This window comes from Mesoplodon bidens, assembly GCF_964165515.1.
Source record: "Mesoplodon bidens genome assembly, chromosome: X".
Lineage (NCBI taxonomy): Eukaryota > Metazoa > Chordata > Mammalia > Artiodactyla > Ziphiidae > Mesoplodon > Mesoplodon bidens.
The window spans coordinates 96,274,632-96,299,046 of NC_138163.1; the positions used below are offsets into that span (position 1 = coordinate 96,274,632).

Consider the following 24,415-nt stretch of genomic DNA (forward strand, 5'->3'; position numbering starts at 1 on the left):
CTGAGTTCATGGAATGAGAACTGAAGGTTCTGAGGACTTGCTGTGTCCTCAGATTCATGGATTAATTAACTAATTAATTAACTGGGTTTTGCTGTGTCTTTAGATGGATAACAGGATGTTATTTATTAGCAGGGCACAAGTAAGGGAAGAAAAGGGAACATTTCTTAAGTACCAGGAAGGGGAATTAAATAGTACTCATTACTACGGGTTGATATCAGGAAGGAAGTAGCTGGGGAGAAGAGGCTGAATTCTACTTACTTTAGTATGTCCAATCAACAGGGCATGGGAATTTTCTGAAGGAACCAGAAGGCCCAGGGTTGTGGGAATCTTCTGGAGAAAGAAATCCCCCTCCTTGTTTCATCATTGCCACCTCACCCCATCATCCTACCCCTGAAAGCAACAGGAGGAGAAGAGAGCTAGGCATGGCAGCAGGGGTAAGAAAAAATAGTTGAAGTTAAGGGAGGTTTTAAACTAAAAATAGAAGGAAGGGTAATATATTCAGCCAAAAACTGTAACTGGGCTATTACAAGGGATACTATACATGATAAAATAAGAACAATGGAAGCATTTAGTAATTGACAAAGTAGAATAACTTGGGAAAGGGGCAGAATGGGTGTGGCTTCAGTTGTACAAGGTTGGAGCACTTAAAACTTTGAACTTAAGTCTTTAGCAGAAAGGGGTAAATATGACTGCCTAGGTCTCATGAAGACTTAGTGTAGAAGAATATATGGCATAAAGGTGAGAAAGTTGGATAGAGAAAACCAAACACCATTATTGAGAGTGTATTCCAAAGGCTATCTGACCAGAGAAAGGAAAGAGTGATGTAATCACAGTGTCTACACAAGAGTTGTTTTCTCATTGATGACTCAATTTCAACAATTTAAATGTAATTTCTCAGTCTCCATGCCACCTTCAACCTTCCCACAAGATCTTATTGATTTCTTGTCTTGGCTCCTTGGCACCATTCTTTTGTAAACATATTGAGGGTGGTACAATAATCTTGAAACTCCCATAAGTTATCAAGACAATTCACGTAAACTTTGAATGCTATGAACTACGTTTCAATTGACATACAGAGGTTCTGTCCATTAGTACTAACTTACTGGTTAAATAATTGAACAGGTAGTGTAATAGATGTGTGTATATTTGGGAGAATGGGAGTAACAAAAGATTGTTCAGACACGGTCCCAAACTTAAATACCTGCTGGAGTCGGGTGTCCCATCTGAAGGGAGCAGCTGCTACTCTGTTCCAGCAGATTGTTGCCATGTGAGAAGATAGGTCCACTGTTACCAGCTGTTCTGATTTTTAAAAAAAGGAAACTTGGATTTTTATTTGAAATTTTCTGCCTTTTAAATATTATGAACTAATTAAAAACTGAAAAACATCAGATGGGCCAAATAAAACATTTCCACAACCACCAAATGGTGAATTCTAATTTAGATGTTGGATGGAATCCATGGTAGAGCTTTGATCCGATGACTTAACGTCTGTCTCTTCGTCCATTCAGCATGGGCTTGGTTCCAGCTTGGTGGGTGTGAGTACTTCTCCCAAATGGTAGTCTTGCATATTGATTTGTATTCTATAAATGTAACTGAGAACCTCCCCAATTGTAACAGTGGTAAGTACACTCTATGCTTGGTTAGAATCAGTCTATCTGACAAGTAACTGAAAAATCAGTTGGTCAGACTATGAGATATGTAAAGAAACTAATCAAATGGTAGTTCCTTTTTGGTGCCCTTTTTGCTCTCACCAGATCATGAATCCCTTGAAGGCTATGGTAAAGGCTTGGGATTTGGTTCTAAAAGTGTTAGGAAGCCATTGGAGGTTTGTGAGCAGGGAAGGAATGTGATCCAACTTAACATTCTAAAAGGAACACTCTAAAAGAGCAGAGAGGAAGGCCCTGTCCAGGCCTACAATCTGGAGACTTCCAGAAAATCTGCCTTTACTGAATTCCGCCTCTTTCCTGACCATTTGTTCTTCCCTAGGAATGTAGTTCTTATATTTATGTGTTCCATCCCTCCTCCCCACCTCCCACCACCAATGGAGATGTTCTCCATGGTTCTTGGGCCATGTGTCCTTAGAAACTTAGAGCCTATATCATCCTGAATGTGTTATCCAAGGGTAACCAATACCCTTTCTGATTGAACTAACTTCCTTGTGTTCTTGCCTGGCCCTTGGGCCATTCCTCAGATATGTGACAGAGATAGAGCTTTCCAGATATCTGATCTTCTCAAATGAGAGGACAAGTGATATGGTCTTGCAAATTGATCTAATTACTCAACACTATGCTGCTATCTTTCAGAAAATATTGAAGGAAGGACCTCTGCTGAAGAACTGTAACTCCTTCAAGAGGTGGAAACTCAGATATTTTCTGGTTCGAGGACAAAGGCTCTGCTTTGCACACCATCCTGCGGTAAGAGAATATATATATATATATATACATATATATACATATATTCTTGTCAATAGGGTTAGTGGGTGGGTACCAGGAAATGTTTTGTGGGGCGATGGGCCAACATATTGGCAAGCATTAAGGTGGCTAACCCTTACCTGCTCCACTAGGCCCCTAGATAGACCATATCCCATTATCTTCTCCAGCGTAAACCTTTAGTTTTGAAAAATTCTGAACTACCTAAGCCTTCCTATCAATCCACATAAAAGTTTTGGGAAGAGTTGTGTTTTTGGTTTGGTTTGTTTTTTTGTTTGTCCCATGATATATCAATAAAAAACCATGTTGCTAAATAAATCTCAGCTCAAGCCAAAGAAATAATGGGATCATGACTGCCAAAAATGCCTAATAGTGTGCCTGTGTGTGTGTGTGTGTGTGTGTGTGTTCACCTTTTAGTGTCTCTTTGCCTTATTAACCAGATGGTTCCTTTTCCCTCTCCCTCTTATACCTTTCCAGTTTGCACGCTTTGAAACAATTGATCTGTCTCAAGTTGCCTTGGCAGAAAGCAGCTGTAGAAACCTTTGCCACAGTTTTTGCGTAAGTAAGATTAGGAATGACTGAATGGGCAGGGGTGGGAGCTAGCTGGGAGGAGGGGTTGCCATAACCACCTGTTGCCTCTTTAGAGTTCAGATTTCCCAAGTTTCCTTTGATCCCAAAGTGCATATGGAAATCCACTTAAAGTAGCTTTGCAAATGAATGCTAAAGATTATTCATGTGAATATTTTCTACCATCCCAATGATGGGGAAAAAAGTGATGGCCCTGTTCCCTATTACCAGCCTGATATAAAGCTGAGCTGATTTTGGAGCGGGAGGAGTGACTATTACAAAAATCAATCCTCCTGGTGAAGATAATTTAAATGAGTGTCATTGGGAGGCTTTCAAGAGACTGCCAATATGTTGTAGAATATATCAGGATAATCAAACTACATGACATTCTCTCCTTTGATGAAATAGATAAGAACCTAAATCCAAACTGAAAGCTATCCTATGCTGAGATTACTGATGAGAGTACTTCAAAGAAAGCAGAGGATTTTCTAGGGAAGTATTCAAGGGCTTGTCACTGCTGAAATGTCATAAAGCTTTGGTCATTCACGTAAATCCAGAATAGAAAGCTCACTGAAAAATAGCAAGTCCATTGGCCCAGGAATCCTCCTACCCACCTCCTCCCAGAAATGCTTTTTCTCAGCCTCAGTGGTGGGTTATGGAGACCAGGGTTCCTCTTCAGGCAGGTAGAGAGTGGTACTTAGCAGACTAAAGAGCTATGGGCCCAATACCCTGATTCCATGGCTGGTCCACAGTCTATTCTCCTTTGAAAGGAGAGCAGTTGGATATAAGAGGAAGATCCTACTCTCATTTCTCTCTCATTACATCATACTGACCCAGGATAAAGCTGAGGGTTCTGTTGACCCAGTCCCCAAAATCTTAACCTTTGGGTGATGAGCATGCAAGATAATGTTTTTGGTCTCCATTCTACAAAGAAATTCCAAGGGCTAGGTTGCCCCTTAGCCTAATTAAAACGCAGAGGCACTATTCATCAACCCCACACAAGAATGGGTTTGGACCAAAGGAGCGGCTATTGTCACAATTCCCACTAGTTCCTATTGCCATTTATCACAGACACATGTACAAGGAGAAAGAAATTTCTTGTTGGTGTGGTAAACTCTAGCTCCAAGATTTGGGCTTGGGGTGGGGGCCGCTGGTAGTGAAGGCAAGTAGGGCCACTGAAACAATGACTGATGCTACAGCTATCCATGCTCCCTCCTGCCCTCTGAGAGTAGATGAAGCCCTGATCATGGTCTACCTCTGCTAGACTCTCAGCATGGCTTTCTCATGGTTCCTGCAAGGTTTTTGCACCACACAGGATTAAGAGAGATGATAGTAAAATCCTCTTCAGGTTGTCCCAGACCATAAGAAAGAAAGAAACTGGATTTGTAGTTTCCCCACTCCATTCTCACTCTCCCCTCAAACAGAAAGAGGCACACCCTAATGAAAAATATACCCTTTCCCCATTTTCAAGTAGATAGAGCAGCAGTAAGCAAGTAGTATTTTCATGCAACCTCATTTGAATAACAGATGGGTGCATGGCTTAGTGTTTAAGAGCATGTGTGCTGGAGCCAAAGAATCTGGGTTCGAATTCTGGCTTAGCTTGTTACCTGCTAGGTGGACCTGGGCAAGTCATTTAACTCCCTTTGCCATGGAAAAATATCCTATTAAGTGAGAAAAATAATAATGCTCATATCAAGGGGTTGTAAGGAAGAATGAAATAAATAATATGCATAAAGTACAATAGAACAGTGTCCAGCACGTAGTAAGTGCCATTAAAGTGTTGTTTGTTATTATTACCATTATTATTAGTTGGGGTGGTTATCTAAGGAACTGTGAGTGGCTCTGGGAGCTTCTGTCTTATATTTAAAAAGTGGCTTGGGTTGTGCTTAGTAGACCTGTCTAGTTTCTTGGAGAGTTCAAAGGCTTTGTTTGGGGGCAAAGTTTTGGAGTGGGAACCAGCTAATAATGTGTTTTTGTGTAGGTGATCACACCACAACGAAAAGTTACACTGGCTGCACCCAACCGGAAAGATATGGAAGAATGGATTAACGTCATAAAAACTGTGCAACAGGGAGAAATTCGTAAGGTAAGGGAAATAATAGAGAATCTACACAACTCTCACGGGTAAACACTTAATTGACTGCATTAGCTAAGCCGCCTTTCCAACAGGGAACTAATAAGATGGAAGCAGATACCATCTGGTCAGGAATTGTGGATGGATATAATTAGGAAACCTGTTTATAAGTAAGAGTAATTCACTTAGACTCAAACCTTGGTAAGTATGTGGTTTAGAGACCTCTGTACACATCCACTTGATATGTAGATGTCACTGTATGCTCAATGTATGAAGCACTCAAGATGTATGTGAGCAGCTAACTTAGATGTTCTTCTGTTAGCTTAGCTGCAATCAGCAGTCTTCACTTGGGTCTGCTGAGTGACTACAGTAACAGCTAAGGAAATTGAGGCTCACAAAGGAGAAGGAACCAGCCCAAGATGAAATAATTACTCAGTAGCAAAGCCAAGATTTGGACCCAGGCTGTGTGACTCCAAAGCCTATGTTCTTAACCATTATGCCATTCTGCCTCTCTGTTTACCGTCTACAACAAAGGAAATGTAGAGGGAAAAGCAAGGAGCAGTCCTCCCCAAAGAATGGCAGGATTCCTTTTCTCCTTAGCAATACCAAGCCCCTGGCTACTGCTCCCTGCAACAAGTGGTGCCAGCATTCAAACCCTGGGCCATGCCTTCAGCTCACTCTTCTACAGACATACCACACTTAGAAGTTATGTAAGTTTCAAGAGGGGAGGGATTTTGTCATTTATTTACTTAGCACAGTATCTGCCACATAGTAGAGGCTCAATAAATATTTTTTGAATGAATAAATGAATCTGAGGGTAACACTGGAGCCAGGATTTAGAAAGAGAATGATACATGGTTCATCCTAAAGCAAAGTTCTGCTGTGAAGGTCTTAGAGATAAAGGGGAAGATGAATCCACCCTTAAAAAGAACCTGATGTCTTAAGTAACTAGCAAAGAGTAGAGGATTTTTATAAACATTTGGGGTGGAGCAGTGTAAAATAATGGGTAATAATGGGTTTTAGATATAAAAACAATGCCATGGAGAAAAACCATCTGTCCTCACTCCCCTAGGACTTCTCAGGCTTTTGACCACTTATTTTCATAACTATTCATTCTACTACTCATGGCTATGAGTATATGACAAGTTGACTGAACTAGGGACTAGGTACGTCTCCACATATCATTGAGACCTCTCCCGGTCCCACATTGTAAATGCTTAATTGAGAGCTTCTTTGCTTAGAATCTGATGATGGTCTTTACATGACTTAGCACTCAGCATTTCACTCCTTTGTTGTTTTCTTCTTCTTTTCCTAATGGTGAAACACATCCTGTCCCTCCTGCCCACACCCAATACGGTCACTATGGCTCAGCATTAAAGGTAGCCACAAAAAGTTATGATTTCCACACTCCTCTCCTATTCTCACCCCTGTGGACCAATCCTTTTCATTTTCTTGGCTTATCTCTACCCACACTGGAGGACTTCTCAATTTCAATTTGTCATAAAAGGTCACATAGAATATCTTGAATTTTAATTATCAGTCCAGGAATTCAAGAACTTCTAGAGAAAGCCATCAGACCATTGATGTGCCATTCCTGACTCAACTGAATTAAACACCTTGTTGACTATCCAGCACAAACTAGAAAGGAAAAAAAATCTGCCTGTTAACTCTCTTGAAAGAGTTGTGAATTTCAGTTTATAATCACAACCTCTGTGGAGCTGCTCCAGGGACCTAGATCTATTAAGGAACACTTTTAGCCAATAGTAAAATATCTCACTACCCACATCTTAGCAATTTGTCCTGCTTGAGGCTTGAAGAGTCAAATATGCTTTCTCTCACATGCACCTTATCAGCTGTCAATGCCTGACATGGGGTGAAAAAAGGTTAATCATGGACTTAGTGGTCTATTAAAGTCACTGCGAAGTAATGGGGTAACCTATCTAAAACCAGTCAGTACACATTAAGAAGTGAGCCCCTACTAGGTGCCCAGTTCTGTTCCATAGAGAGTTAACAAGAAGGTGTAGCCTTGGATCCTGATCTCAATGAGCTTTTTAGATAGTTGGGGAGATAAGATACACACCAAAGAAACAGTTAAATGAAAATATTCGAGACAAATAAGTTTTCAAAGATGTTACAAGGCAGATGCTTGATTGCCAGATGAATGAAACAGACAGTATAGTGGTATGGGAGTTCAGGGGAGGAAGAGATTAATATGGTCTGGAGTCCCCTAGGAAGAGTTAATAGAGGAGAGATTTGAGACTGACCTTGAAAGATGAAAAGGATTTTATTGGTGGCAGGGGATTAGGGCCAGCAGGAAGTCCTGAGCAGGGGACTTGGTATAAGGAAAAGCTAAGTAACAAAACAGAACCTTTTTGGAATAGAGTAAAACGGGGACTCCATTTGACCAGAAGAGTTTGGGAAAGTTTAAAGAGGTAGGTTGAAGAGGTAGGTTGGGCCTGATTGTGGAGGATTATCAATGCCAGAATAAAGAGTGGGGAAGAACTTCGTTAATCTGTATATGTCTATATATTTACCTTTACCTGTGAGATTTATACTTTCATGTTGCTGTTTAGCATGTTTTTTTATTTCAATTTGAAGAACTCCCTTAAGCATTTCTTGTAAGGTAGGTCTAGTGGTGACAAATTCCCTCAGTTTTTGTTTGTCTGGGAAAGACTTTATCTGTCCTTCATTTTAAAGGATAATTTTGCCAGGTATAGTTTTCTCAGATATAAGTTTTTTTTCTTTCAATACTTGGATTACATCATCTCACTCTTTCCTGACCTGCAAGGTTTCTGTTGAGAAAACTGCTTATAGTCTTATGGGGGTTGCCTTACATGTGATGAGCTAATTTTCTCTTGATGCTTTCAGAATTCTCTCTTTGTCCTTGACTTTTGACAATCTGATTATATTGTGTCTCAGTGTAGTCTGCTTTGGGTTGATACTGTTTGGAAATTTTTGAGCTTCATGAATCTGGATGTCCATTTCCCTCTCAAGATTTGGAAAGTTTTTAACCATTATTTCTTTAAATAGCTTTCTGCCCCTTTCTCTCTCTCTCTTTTCCTTCTGGGTCTCCCATAATGTGTATATAGGTTTGCTTTCTTTCACACTTTTTCATTCTTCTTTTTCTTCTCTAACTAGATAATTTCAAATGACCTGTTTTCAGATTCTCTCTTCTGCTTGATCAAGTCTGCTGTTGAAGCTCCCTTTTGCATTTTTTCATTTCATTTACTGTATTCTGCAGCTCAAGAATGTCTGTTTGGTTCTTTTTTATGATTTCTGTCTTATTGTTGAACCTCTCATTTTTTCATGTATTGCTTTCCAGGTTTCATTGAGTTGTCCATCTGTGTTCTCTTATAGCTCACTGAACTTCCTTAAAACAATTATTTTGAATTCATTTCCAGGAAATTCATAGATCTCTATTTCTTTTAGATCAGTTATTAGAAAATTATTGTAATTCTTTGGTGATGTTATGTTTCCTTGATTTTTTTGTGTTTCTGGTAGCCTTGTGTTGATGTCTGCACATTTGAGGGAGCAATTGCCTTTTCAGGACTTTATGAACTGTCTTCAGGGGTAAAGACTTTTACCTATAGGTGAGTGTGAGAGTGCCAACTGGTTTGAATATGGTGGCTCCAGCTCCAGGGTGTGCAGCAGTGGTTCTGGCTTCAGGGAGGACACAGATGCATAGTCCTTGTAGAGCTCCATCAGCTGAGGTCATTGTCAGCAAAAACTGCAGAGGACCTCAGTGACCAAGGTTGTGAGTTTCCATAGTGATGGTAAGGGTTATTGTGTTCCTTGCTGGTGAAGACTGCTTGGTCCTCCTGTTCTCCTTTTCCTCCACAGGAGGAAGTCATTGCCAAGGGGATCCCTCTTGTTGCTGGTCCAGCACACCGTTACACATATGGTAGCAATGGTGCCAGGATCAGGGGCACAGACACATTTGTGGTGGCAATAGTGTTGGTGTCTGGGGAGTGGGCACCTGCAGAGTGGCCATGGTACCAGGGTTGGAGCTCAGGAGCATCTAGAACAACTTTGGTACCTGGGGCTGGTGGGCAGGTGTGTTCACCATGATGGTAGCCTTAGTATGTGAGGCATGGGTGTGTGCTGAGCAGCCATGGAACTGGGGTCCAGGGTGTGTACATGCTTTCAGAAGGGAGGACTGTGGCTCTGGCAGGGAGAGCTGGATGCAGTGGTGTCAACTTTGATTGGAGGGATGCATCAACACTTTCCAAGTAGGGGTGCAGTGGTGGCAGCTTCTCTGGGAGAGGATACTGCAGTAGCTCTTTCTGGGGAGTGGTCGCAGCAGTTTGGGCTCCAGGCAGCTACTTCACCTGGATTCAACGGCAATGAAGATTTCAGGACACCACCAAGTTGAAAGATGCTTGTGTCCACAGCAATGATGTAGGCTACTGGAGTCCTCCTGCTCTTCTTTCCCCTTGTTGGGAGAGGTCAGGCCAAGGGGGTTCCTCTTGGCCCCAAGCTCTGCCAGACTGAGGGATGGGGCAATGAAGTTAAACTGCTTACTACACTTTTCTATGTGACCATTCTGTCTCTGTGCTCCATGAGTTTCCGCAGCTTTTTTTGTTGTATTCTGGAGCTCTTTCAACTCCAGAATATTCTAGATGGCATGTAGTTGTTTATTTGTTGTTTTTGTGGGGGAGGGGAAGAGCATTGGGAACTTCTAGTCCATCATCTTGCTGATGTCACTATGAAAAATTAATTTTCTATACAAAATGCTCAGAAGCAATTATGTACATAGTTTGCTTTAACTATTTCCAATGACAGAAAGATTTCTACCTCAAGAGACAGCTGATGACATTCTCAAAGCTCACACTGAATGTTAGAAATTTCTTTTAGTAGGCCAAAGATTTGGAAAAAACTTTCTAAAATTTAGAGCTTTAGGAACATTGAATAGACTCTTTTGCAAGAAACTTAGTCCTCCACTTTTAGAAGCATTCAAATAAAGGCAACATGACTTGATCTAAAGATGCTTTAGAATCTAGAATCTGGAGTCTAGATGACATTTTTTTAGCTGAGCTGTGTGGCTTGTGGGATCTTAGTTCCCCAACCAGGGATCAAACCCGGGCCCTCGGCACTGAAAGCATGGAATCCTAACCACGTGACCACCAGGGAAGTCCCTAGATGACTTTAAGGTTCATTCCTGTTCTCATAGTCAATGGTTCCATTAGAATTCATCAGAAGGAGCTAACCTTTTAATCTAGTCTTCTAAGCAGCTCATTATTTCCAATTTTCTCCTTTTTATTCTTTCTTTAAGTCTCCCAGGCTCAAACCTTTCATCAGTCTGAAGTGTTTCATTAATGATAATGGTGCATGAACTACTTTTAACCCTAATATAAAAGTTAGTAGATAAAAATTTGTTAGCGGATACACAATATAAAAAGATCAAACTCTGACCAAAAGAACATAAAGTATAAGTGCTGGGGGGAGTAAAAGTATTTTGGTATGCTATTAAATTTAAGTTTTTAACAACTTAAAATAGAAAGATATAACTACAAGATATTTTGTGCAAACCTCGAGCTAACCACACACACACATACACACACAAAATAACACCTATAATAGATAAACAAAAGACATAGAGAAGAAAACCAAAGCAGGTCACTATAAAAAAAATCATCAAATAACAAAGGAAGACAGGAAGAGAGGAAGAGAGAGTCAAAAGAACTGCAAGACATACAGAAATCAATTATCAAAATGGTAATAGTAAACCCTCACTTATCAATAATTATCTTAAATGTAAATGAATTAAACTCATCATTCAAAGAGCACAGAGTGGCTGAATTGATTTTAAAAAACAAGATCAGAAATACTCTGTCTACAAAAGACTCACTTTAGAATTAAAGACACCATAGCCTGAAAGTGAAGGGATGGAAAAAGATACTGCATGCAAATGGTAACTGAAAGAAACAGGGGTGGCTATACTTATATCAGGCAAAATAGACTTTAAATCTAAAACTGTCTCTAGAAACAAAAGACATTATATAATGATAGAAGGGTCAATTCAACTGGAAAATATAACAATTATAAACATATATGCACCCAAGATCAGAGTACCTAAATATATAAAGCAAACAATGACAGATTTGAAGGCAGGATTTAACAGCAACACAATAATGCTAGGGGGCTTCAATACTCCACTTATAATGTGTAGGCCATGCAGACAGAAAATCAATAAAGAAACAGCTGACTTGAATAACAATATTGACCTAACTGACATAGACAGAAATTTCTGCCCAACAGCAGCAGAAGACACATTCTTCTCAAGGGCACATAGGACATCCTCCAGAAAGACAACATTTTAGGTCACAAAACAAGTTATAACAAATTTAAGGTAATGGAAATAATTCTAAGTATCTCCTCTGACCATGACAGAAAATGAAATAGAAATCAATAACAGCAGGAAAATAGAAAAATTCACAAATACATGGAAACTAAATAATACACTCTTGAACAACCATTAGATCAAAGAGGAAATTCAAAGGGAATTTTAAAAGTATCTTGAGTAAAACAAAATTGAAAACACAACATAATAAAAATAAGGATGTAGCAAAAGAAGTTATAAGATGGAAGTTTATAGCAGTAAACACCTCCATTAAAAAAAGAAGGATCTTAAATAAACAACATAACTTTACACATTGATGAACAGGAAAAACAACAAAATAAGCCCAGAGTTAGCAGAATGAAGGAAATAATAAAGATCAGAGCAGAACTAAATCAAATAGGGAAAAAAAATTATAACGAGTCAACAAAACTAGAGGTAATTATTTAAAAGATAAACAAAATTGACGAACTCTTAGATGAAGAAAAAAAGGAGAGAAGATTCAAACAAAATCAGAAATGAAAGAGAAGACATTACAAAAGATTCTTCAGAAATAAAAAGGATCATAAGGACCTATTATAAACAAACTAGATAACCTAGCAATGGATAAATTCCTAGAAACACACAAACTACTAAAAATTAAATCAGAAAGAAACAGAAAGCCTGAACATACCAATAACAAATAGGGAGATTGAATCAGTAATCAAAAATCTCACAACAAAGAAAAGCCCAGGACTTGATGGCTTCATGTGTGAATTCTATGAAACATTCAAAGAAGAATTAATACTAATCCTTCTTAAACTCTTCCAAGAAATAGAAAAGAGAACACTTCCAAACTCATTTTATAAGGCCAGCATCACCTGTTACCAAAACTAGACAAAGATACTAAAGAAAAGAAAGATACATGCCAGTATCCCTGATGAACATAGATGTAAAAATTCTTTTTTTCTTTTTAATAATACATCTTTCATTTCTTCACAGTGGGGGCCCATCTACTAAGCCATGTACAGACATTACACCAATCACTTATACTTCTGTTTCATAGATATCAGCATGTTCTATTCTCTATTACAACAAAAGTCTGACATAATAGTGCCAAATGAGATGAAAAAGGTCTTAGGGGAACTATACACAAAATAAACATTATCATAATGGTACTTTTTGATATATAATTTAAAAATAAAAAGTCAGAAAATGTTGGAAACTACAGAAACAACAAAAGAAAGTTTAAATGCTGTTAATTTTTTTTAATTTTGCAGTTCAATTTGTATGCATATAAATATGAACAAATAAATTGCTATGACACTGTATAATCAACTTTACACTATATTTTTGTTTAATTTGATGTTTTCCAATATTATAAAGCTTACAAGATTGTGATTTTAAATGAATTTCTGCTTTTCCATTAGTTAGATCAACTATAATTTATTTGGCCATCTGCCTTTCATTGAAATTTAGCATGTTTAAAAATTTTTTTAACATATTTATATGAGTATAACTGCTTTACAATGGTGTGTTAGCTTCTGCTTTATAGCAAAGTGAATCAGCTCTACATATACATATATCCTCCCATATCTCCTCCCTCTTGCGTCTCCCTCCCACCCTCCCTATCCCACCCTTCTAGGTGGTCACAAAACACTGAGCTGATCTCTCTGTGCTATGTGGCCACTTCCCACTAGCTATCTATTTTACATTTGGTAGTATATGTAAGCCCATGCCACTCTGTCACTTCGTTCCAGCTTACAATTCCTCCTCTACAGCTCCTCAAATCCATTCTCTACGTCTGTATCTTTATTCCTACCTGCCCCTAGGTTCTTAATAACCTTTTTTTAAAAATTCCATATATGTGTGTTAATATAAGGTATTTGTTTTTCTCTTTCTGACTTACTTCACTCTGTATGACAGTCTCTAGGTCCATCAACTGCACTAAAAATAACTCTATTTCACTTCTTTTTATGGCTAAGTAATATTCCATTGTATATATGTGCCACATCTTCTTTATTCAATCATCTGTTGATGGAAACTTAGGTTTCTTCCATGTCCTGGCTATTGTAAATAGAGCTGCAATGAACATTGTGGTACATAACACTTTTTGAATTATGGATTTCTCAAGGTATATGCCCAGTAGGGGGTTGTTGGGTCATATGGTAGTTCTATTTTTAGTTTTATAAGGAACCTCCATACTCTTCTCCATAGTGGCTGTATAAAACTATATTCTCACCAACAGTGCAAGAGGGTTCCGTTTTCTCCACACCCTCACCAGCATTCATTGTTGGTAGAATTTTGATGATGGCCATGCTGACTGGTGTGAGGTGACACTTCATTTTAGTTTCGATTTTCATTTCTCTACTGATTAGTGATGTTGAGCATCTCTTCATATGTTTGCTGGCAATCTGTATGACTTCTTTGGAGAAATGTCTATTTAGGTCTTCTGCCCATTTTTCGATTGGATTGTTTGTTTTTTTGATATTGACCTGCATGAGATGCTTGTAAATTTTGGAGATTACTCCCTTGTCAGTTGCTTCATTTAAAAATACTTTCTCCCATTCTGAGGATTGTCTTTTCTATGGTTTCCATTGCTGTGCAAAAGCTTTTAAGTTTCATTAGGTCTTTACATTTAGGTCTTTAATCCATTTTGAGTTTATTTTTGTGTATGGTGGTAGGGAGTGTTCTAAGTTCATTCTTTTCCATGCAGCTGTCTGCTTTTCCCAGCACCACTTATTGAAGAGGCTATCTTTTCTCCACTGTATACTTTCGCCTCCTTTATCAAAGATAAGGTGACCATATGTGCGTGGGGTAATCTTGGGCTTTCTATCCTTTTCCATTGATCTATATTTCTCTTTCTCTGCCAATACCATTCAGTGTTGATTACTGTACTTTTGTAGTATACTCTGAAATCAGGGAGCCTAATTCCTCCAGCTCCGTTTTTCATTCTCAAAATTGCTTTGAACACACACACGTGCTGAATGGATAAAAAAACAAGACCCATAGATATGCTGTCTACAAAAGACCCACTTCAGACCTAGAGACACATACAGACTGAAAGTGAGGGGATGGAAAAAGATATTCTATGCAAATGGAAACCAAAAGTAAGCTGGAGTAGCAATTCTCATTTCAGACAAAATAGATTTTAAAATAAAGACTATTACAAGAGACAAAGAAGGACACTACATAATGATCAAGGGATCGATCCAAGAAGAAGATATAACAATTGTAAATATTTATGCACCCAACATAGGAGCACCTCAATACATAAGGCAAATAAGAAGAGCCATAAAAGGGGAAATGGACAGTAACACATTCATACTAGGGAACTTGAACAACCCACTTTCACCAATGGACAGATCATCCAAAATGAAAATATATAAGGAAACACAAGCTTTAAATGATACATTAAACAAGATGGACTTAATTGATATTTTTAGGACATTACATCCAAAAACAACAGAATACACATTTTACTCAAGTGCTCATGGAACATTCTCCAGGATACATGATATCCTGCATCACAAATCAAGCCTTGGTAAATTTAAGAAAATTGAAATTGTATCAAGTATCTTTTGCGACCACAACGTTATGAGACTAGATATCAATTAGAGGAAAAGATCTTTAAAAAATACAAACACATGGAGGCAAAACAATACACTACTTAATAACCAAGAGATCACTGAAGAAATCAAAGAGGAAATCAAAAAATACCTAGAAACAAATGACAATGGAGACACAATGACCGAAAACCTATGGGATGCAGCAAAAACAGTTCTAAGAGGGAAGTATATAGCAATAAAATCCTACCTTAAGAAACAGGAAACATCTCGAATAAATAACCTAACCTTGCACATAAAGCAATTAGAGAAAGAAGAAAAAAAATCCAAAGTTACCAGAAGGAAAGAAATCATAAATATCAGATCAGAAATAAATGAAAAAGAAATGAAGGAAACGATAGCAAAGATCAATAAAACTAAAAGCTGGTTCTTTGAGAAGATAAACAAAATTGATAAACCATTAGCCAGACTCATCAAGAAAAAAAGAGAGAAGACTCAAATCAATAGAATTAGAAATGAAAAAGGAGAAGTAACAACTGACACTGCAGAAATACAAAAGATCATGAGAGATTACTACAAGCAACTCTATGCCAATGGACAACCTGGAAGAAATGGACAAATTCTTAAAAATGCACAACCTGCCATGACTGAATCAGGAAGAATTAGAAAATATGAACAGAAAAATCAAAAGCACTGAAATTGAAACTGTGATAAAAAATCTTCCAACAAACAAAAGCCCAGGACCAGATGGCTTCACAGGCTAATTCCATCGAACATTTAGAGAAGAGCTAACACCTATCCTTCTCAAACTCTTCCAAAATATAGCAGAGGGAGGAACACTCCCAAACTCACTCTACGAGGCCACCATCACCCTGATACCAAAACCAGACCAGGATGTCACAAAGAAAGAAAAGTACAGGCCAATATCACTGATGAACATATATGCAAAAATCCTCAACAAAATACTAGCAAACAGAATCCAACAGTACATTAAAAGGATCATACACCATGATCAAGTGTGTTATTCCAGAAATGCAAGGATTCTTCAATATACATAAATCAATCAATGTGATACACCATATAAACAAATTGAAGGAGAAAAACCATATGGTCATCTCAATAGATGCAGAGAAAGCTTTTGACAAAATTCAAACCAATTTATAACATAAACCCTGCAGAAAGTAGGCATAGAGGGAACTTTCCTCAACATAATAAAGGCCATATATGACAAACCCACAGCCAACATCGTCCTCAATGGTGAAAAACTGAAAGCATTTCCACTAAGATCAGGAACAAGACAAGGTTGCCCACTCTCACCACTCTTATTCAACATAGTTTTGGAAGTTTTAGCCACAGCAATCAGAGAAGAAAAGGAAATAAAAGGAATCCAAATCGGAAAAGAAGAAGTAAAGCTGTCACTGTTTGCAGATGACATGATACTATACATAGAGAATCCTAAAGATGCTACCAGAAAACTACTAGAGCTAATCAATGTATTTGGTAAAGTAGCAGGATACAAAATTAATGCAGAGAAATCTCTGGCATTCCTATACACTAATGATGAAAAATCTGAAAGTTAAATCAAGAAAACACTCCCAATTACCATTGCAACAAAAAGAATAAAATATCTAGAAATAAACCTACTTAAGGAGACAAAAGACCTATATGCAGAAAATTATAAGACACTGATGAAAGAAATTAAAGATGATACAAATAGATGGAGAGATATACCATGTTCTTGGATTGGAAGAATCAACATTGTGAAAATGACTCTACTACCCAAAGCAATCTACAGATTCAATGCAATCCCTATCAAACTACCACTGGCATTTTTCACAGAACTAGAACCAAAAATTTCACAATTTGTATGGAAACACAAAAGACCCCGAATAGCCAAAACAATCTTGAGGACAAAAAATGGAGCTGGAGGAATCAGGCTCCCTGACTTCAGACTATACTACAAAGCTACATTAATCAAGAGAGTATGGTACTGGCACAAAAAAAGAAACATAGATCAATTGAACAGGATAGACAGCCCAGAGATAAACCCACGCACATATGGTCAACTTATCTTTGATAACGGAGGCAGGAATGGACAGTGGAGAAAGGACAGCCTCTTCAATAAGTGGTGCTGGGAGAACTGGACAGGTACATGTAAAAGTATGAGATTAGATCACTCCTTAACACCATACACAAAAATAAGCTCAAAATGGTTTAAAGACCTAAATGTAAGGCCAGAAACTATCAAACTCTTAGAGGAAAACATAGGCAGAACACTCTATGACATAAATCACAGCAGGATCCTTTTTGACCCACCCTCTAGAGAAATGGAAATAAAAACTAAAATAAATAAATGGGACCTAATGAAACTTAAAAGCTTTTGCACAGCAAAGGAGACCATAAACAAGACCAAAAGACAGCCCTCAGGATGGGAGAAAATATTTACAAATGAAGCAACTGTCAAAGGATTAATCTCCATAATTTACAAGCAGCTCGTGCAGCTAAATAACAAAGAAACAAACAAACAACCCATTCCAAAAATGGGCATTCTCCCGGGTAATTTGTCCCTGGATCACGGGACCCTGGCAGTGGCGGGCTGCACAGGTTCCAGGGAGGGGAGGTGTGGGTAGTGACCTGTGCTTGCACAGAGGTTTCTTGGTGGCTGCAGCAGTAGCCTTAGTGTCTCATGCCCATCTCTGTGGTCCGCACTGTTAGCCGTGGCTCGCGACCATCTCTGGAGCTCCTTTAAGCGGTGCTCTTAATCTCCTCTCCTTGCACTCAGGAAACAAAGAGGAAAGAAAAAGTCTCTTGTCTCTTTGGCAGCTCCAGACTTTTTCTGGACTCCCTCCCAGCTAGTGGTGGTGCACTAGCCCCCTTAAGGCTGTGTTCATGCAGCCAACCCCAGTCCTCTCCCTGGGATCCGATCGAAGCTGGTGCCTCAGCTCCCAACTTCCACCCGTCCTGTCGGGTGAGCAGACAAGCCTCTCGGGCTGGTGAGTGCTGGTCAGCACCAATCCTCTGTGCGGGTATCTCTCCGCTTTGCCCTCTGCACCCCTGTTGCTGCACTCTCCTCAGTGGCTCCAAAGCTTCCCCCTTCTGCCCCCCACAGTCTCTGCCTGCGAAGGGGCTTCCTAGTGTGTAGAAACCTTTCCACCTTCACAGCTCCCTCCCACTGGTGCAGGTCCTGTCCCTATTCTTTTGTCTCTGTTTTTTCTTTTTTCTTTTGCCCTACCCAGGTACGTGGGGAGTTTCTTGCCTTTGGGGAGTTCTTAGGTCTTCTACCAGCGTTCAGTAGGTGTTCTGTAGGAGTTGTTCCATGTGTAGATGTATTCCTGATGTATTTGTGGGGAGGAAGGTGATCTCCATGCCTTACTCTTCCACCTTCTTGAAGCTCCTCCTGTGCAATCCCTTGTGTGTTATTTGTTGTGTTTCCCTTGCTGCTTTTAATATTTTTTCTTTGTATTTGATTTTTGACAGTTTGATTAATATGTTTCTTGGCATGTTTCTCCTTGGATTTATCCTGCATGGGACTCTCTGTGCTTCCTGGGCTTGATTGACTATTTCCTTTCCCATATTAGGGAAGTTTTCAACTATACTCTCTTAAAATATTTTCTCAGTCCATTTGTTTTTCTCTTTTTCTTCTGGGATCCCTATAATTCGAATGTTGGTGCATTTAATGTTGTCCCAGAGGTCTCTGAGACTGTCCTCAATTCTTTTCATTCTTTTTTCTTTATTTTTCTCTGCAGTAGTTATTTCCACTATTTTATCTTCCAGGTCACTTCTCCATTCTTCTGCCTCAGTTATTCTGCTTTTGCTTCCTTCTAGAGAATTTTTAATTTCATTTATTGTGTTGTTTATCATTGTTTGTTTGCTCTTTAGTTCTTCTAAGTCCTTGTTAAATGTTTCTTGTATTTTCTCCATTCTATTTCCAAGATTTTGGATCATCTTTACTATCATTACTCTGAATTCTTTTTCAGGTAGACTTCCTATTTCCTCTTCATTTGTTTGGTCTGGTGGGTTTTTACCTTGCTCCTTCATCTGCTGTGTGTTTCTCTGTCTTCTCATTTTGCTTAACTTAGTGTGTTTGGGGTCTCCTTTTCGAAGGCTACATGTTCATAGTTCCCGTTGTTTTTCCTGTCTGCCCCCAGTGGCTAAAGTTAGTTCAGTGTGTTCTGTAGGCTCCCTAGTGGCGGGGACTAGTGCCTATGTTCTGTTGGATGAGTCTGGATCTTGCCTTTCTGGTAGTCAGCACTGTATCTGGTGGTGTGTTTTGGGGTGTCTGTGACCTTATCATGGTTTTAGGCAGCCTCTCTGCTAATGGGTGTGTTTGTGTTCCTATCTTGCTAGTTCTCTGGCATAGGGTGTCCAACACTGTAGCTTGCTGGTTGTTGAGTGGAGCTTGGTCTTAGCATTGATATGGAGATCTCTGGGATATCTTTTGCCATTTGATATTATGTGGACCTAGGCGGTTTCTGGTGGCCCAATGTCCTGAAGTCAGCTCTCCCACCTCAGAGGCACAGATGCAAAAATTCTTAATGAAATATTAGTACACCGAATTCAATAGCACATTAAAAGGATTATACACTGTAACCAAGAGGGATTTATCCCAGGGATGCAACAGTATTTCAATATACATAAATCAAACAATGTGTTACAATACATTAACAAAATGAAGGAAAAAAAACACATGATCATCTCAGTAGATGCAGAAATAGCATTTGACAAAGTTCAACACTAATTCATTATTAAACCTTTCAAGAAAATAAGTGTAGAAAGATCTTACCTCAACACAATAAAGGCCATATATGAAAAGCCCATAGACAGCATTATAATTAATGGGAAAAAAATGAAAGCTTGTCCTCTAAGACCTGGTACAAGGCAAGGCTGCATACTCTCACCACTTCTTTTCAACATAGTACTGGAAATCCAAGCCAGAGCAATTAGGCAAGAAAAAGAATTAAAAGGCACCCAAACTGGAAAGGAAGAAGTAAAATTGTCTCTGTTTGCAGACAACATGATCATATATGTAGAAAATCCTAAAGACTGAACAAAATAATTGTTACAACTAACAAACAAATTCAGTAAAGTCATAGGGTACAAAATCAACATACAAAAAAAGCACTCAGTTTTCTATACACAAACAATGTACTATTTGAAAGGAAAATTAAGAAAATAAGCCCATTCACAATAGCAACAAAAAGAATAAAATACTTAGGAATAAACTTAAACAAAGAGGTGAAAAACATACACTGAAAATTATAAAACATTGATGAAGGAAAGTAAAGAATACATAGATAAATGCATAGACATCCCATGTTCATGGATCATAAGAATTAATATTGTTAAAATGCCCATACTACACAAAGTAATCTACAGATTTAAACAATCCCAATCAAAATCCAATGATATTCCCTACATAAATGGAAAGAGCAATCCTAAAATTCATATGGAGCCAAAAACAACCCCAAATAGCCAAAGCAATTTTGAGCGAGAAGAGCAAAGCTGGAGGCATCACACTTCCTGATATCAACATACATTACAAAGCTATAGTAATCAAAACAATATTGTACTGGCATAAAAACAGACATACAGACCAATGGAACAAAATAGAGAGCACAGAAATAAATCCATGCTTTTACAGTCAATTGATTTCCAGAAGGGTGCCAAGAACACAAAATTGGGGAAGGGTAATCTTCAATAAATGGTGTTGGGAAAATTAGATATCAACATGCAGGAGAATGAAATTGGACCGTTACCTCACACCATGTACAAAAAATTAACTCAGGCTGAATAAAGACTTAAGTGTAAGACCTAAAACTATAAAACTACTAGAAGAAAACAGAGAAAAACCTTCTTTACATTGACTGGGACAATGATTTCTTGGATATGACACCAAAAGCACAAGGAACAAAAGCTAAAATAAACAAGTGAGATTACATGAAGCTAAATCAACTGAGTGAACAGGCAACCTAGAAATGGGAGAAAATATTTACAAGCTATATATCTGATATGAGGTTAATATCTAAAATACATAAGGAACACCTACAACTCAATAGTTTAAAAAACCCACAGATAATCTGTTTTTAAAATGGGTGAGGGACCTGTATAGATATTTTTCCAAAGAAGACATAAAATGGATAAAAAGTTAAGTGCTCAACACCATTAATCATTAGGGAAATGCAAATCAAACCACAATGAGATATCATCTCACCCTTGCTAAAATGGCTCTTATCATCAGAATAGCTATCATCAAAAAGTCTACAAATAATAAATGCTGGAGAGGGTTGGAGAATAAGAAAACTTCCTACACTGTTGAAAGGAGTGCAAATTGGTACAACCACTATTGAAAACAGTACAGAGGTTCCTTTAAAAACTAAAAATAGAACTACCATATGACACAGCAGTCCCATTCCTGGGTAGATGAAAACTGTAATTCGAAAAGATACATGCACTCCAATGTTCATAGCAGCACTATTTACAATAGCCAAGACATGGAAACAGCCCAAGTGTCCATCAACAAACTATTGGCTTAAGAAGATGTGAGATATATATACATTGGTATATTACTCATCCATAAAAAAGAATGAAAGATTGTCATTTGCAGCAACATGAATGGCCCTAGAGAGTATTATACTTAGTGGAGTAAGTCAGACAAAGACAAATATTGTATCACTTATATGTGGAATCTAAAAATCAATACTGATGAATCTGTGTACACAACAGAAACAGACTCACAGACAGAAAACCAACTTATGGTTATCAAAGGGGAAAGGGAGTGGGGAGGGATAAATTAGAAGTATGGGATTAACATATATACACTACTATATATAAAATAGATAACCAACAAGGACCTACTGTATAGCACAGGGAACTATACCCAATATTCTGTAATAACCTATATGGGAAAAGAATCTGAAAAAGAATGAATATATATAGATATATAGATATATATATTATATGTAACATATATATAATATATAACTGAATCACTTGGCTGTATACCTGAAACTAATACAACATTGTAAATCAACTACACTTCAATTTAAATAAGCAAATCAGTCTTTAACTATTCATAACTTGGCTCCCAAATTTAGCTGCACTTTACAACTTTCAGTAATCAAATTAGTTGTAGGGCAAAACCAATACATGAATGTATATTTTCAAAAGATTGTATGATGTAACTCTTTTTTCTTAAAGAGATACATCCTGTCTCTTTGCTAAAATAAAAATAATATATTTCTAAAAGATCTGAAAAAATAGATATATATGTATGTATAACTGAATCACTTTGCTGTACATCTGAAACTAACACAACATTGTAAATCAACTATACTTCAATAAAAATAAATAAATAAATTTTTTGAAAATCTCCTAATGCCACATAAAGATAAAATAATGTAAAATAACTTCACAATAAACTTTAAAAAAAGAAATATGGGATTAATAGATATAAACTACTATACGTAAAATAGATAAGCAAAAAGGATTTACTGTATTGCACAGGGAACCATATTCAATATCTTATAATAACCTATAATGGAAAATAATCTGAAAGAATATATATCTATATAATTGAATCACTTTGCTGTACACCTGAAACTAACACAATATTGTAAATCAACTACACTTCAATTTAAGAAAAGCAAATCAGTCTTTAACTACTAATAACTTGGCTCTCAAATTTAGCTGCACTTTACAACTTTTAGTAATCAAATTAATCATAGGACAAAACCAATATATGAATGTATATTTTCAAAAGATTGTATGATGTAACTCTTTTTTCTTAAAGAGATATATTCTGAATCTTTGCTAAAATAAAAAATATATAATTATTTTTAAAAGATCTGAAAATAATAGATATATATGTATGTATAACTAAATCACTTTGCTGTATACCTGAAACTAACACAATATTGTAAATCAACTATACTTCAAATTAAAAAAAAAGAAAAACAAAAGAAAAGCAAAAAAGAGGGACTTCCCTGGCAGTCCAATGGTTAAGACTCTGAGCTTACACTGTAGGGGGTGCAGGTTCAATCCCTGGTTTGGGAACTAAGATCCCGCATGCCGTGTGATGTGACCAAAAAAAAAAAGATAAGAGACAACAAGTGCTGGCAAGAATGTGAAGAAAAGAGAAAACTTGTGCACTTTTCGTGGGACTATAAATTGGTACAACCATTATGGAAAGTAGTACTAAGGTTTCTCAAAGTATTAAAAATGTAACTACCTTATGACCCAACAATCTCACTTCTGGGTATATATCCAAAAGAAATGAAATCAGCATCTTGAAGAGATATCAGAACTCCCATGTTTCTTTCACATTATTCACAACAGCCAAGATACAGACACAACCTAACTGTCCCTCAATGGATAAAATGGATTTTAAAAATGTGATATATATATATACATATATACATACACAAATACAATGGAATATTGTTCAGCCCGAAAAAAAGAAGGAAATCTTGCCAGTTGTAACAACACAGATGAACCTGAGGACAGTATGCTACATTAAATAAGCCAAACAGAGAAAGACAATACTGTATGTTCTCATTTATATGTGGAATCTAAAATTGTTGGAGGGCTTCCCTGGTGGCGCAGTGGTTGAGAGTCCGCCTGCTGATGCAGGGGACACGGGTTCGTGCCCCAGTCCAGGAAGATCCCACATGCCACAGAGCGGTTAGGCCCGTGAGCCATGGCCGCTGAGCCTGTGCATCTGGAGCCTGTGCTCCACAACGGGAAAGGCCACAACAGTGAGAGGCCTGTGTACCACAGAAAAATAAATAAATAAAATAAAATAAAATAAAATCGTTGGAACTCTAGAAGCAGAGAGAAGAATGGTGGTTACCAAGTGCTGAGGAGAGGGGGAAATGGGGAGATATTGGTTAAGTGGTACAAAGTTTCAGTTATGCAGGAGAATAAGTTCTGGAGGTCTAATGTACAACAATGTGACCGTAAGTAACAATCATTCATTTATTTTATACTAAAATTTGCTAAGAGAGAAGATCTTAAGTGCTCTAAACACACATACAAAAAAAAAAAAGAAGGAAAGAAAGTGGTAACTATCCGAGGTGATAAGTTAGTTAGCTTGATTGTGATGATTATTTCACTACATATGTATATCAAATCATTAAATTCAATATGTACAATTTTAATTGTCAAATATACCTCAATTTTTAAAATTCATTTTAAAAAAAGAAAATTCGTTTTTCTGGTGGGTAGACTAGATGAATTCAAACATTCCTTTCAACTTGAAAAGCTTATGATTCTAAGATTTCATTAAGTAAGTGAGAAAAAAACCTTGGAAGAGTTCAGTTGCCTTGCCTGAAATCCCACAATTTATTGTGGCAGAATTGAGATCTTAGCTCTCCTAACTCTAAATCCATGTTCTTGGAAAGACATCTTAAATTTTACCTAATTATCTTTTCTCCCCTCTAGTCCCCACCCCTTGTGAGTATGTGGT

At 37.7% G+C, this 24,415-nt stretch overlaps 1 protein-coding gene across 2 annotated transcripts in view; it reads left to right on the forward strand.

The window, feature by feature from the left end:
* DGKK (diacylglycerol kinase kappa) overlaps positions 1-24,415 on the forward strand; it is a gene marked incomplete at its 5' end in the record, with an annotated part of 168,193 nt that overhangs the window by 55,983 nt on the left and 87,795 nt on the right. For both annotated transcript variants that reach the window (XM_081222801.1, XM_081222802.1), the window contains 3 exons: positions 2,304-2,414; positions 2,907-2,987; positions 4,978-5,082. In XM_081222801.1, coding sequence (XP_081078927.1) covers positions 2,304-2,414; positions 2,907-2,987; positions 4,978-5,082 — 297 coding nt within the window. The remainder of the gene's footprint in view (positions 1-2,303; positions 2,415-2,906; positions 2,988-4,977; positions 5,083-24,415) is intronic.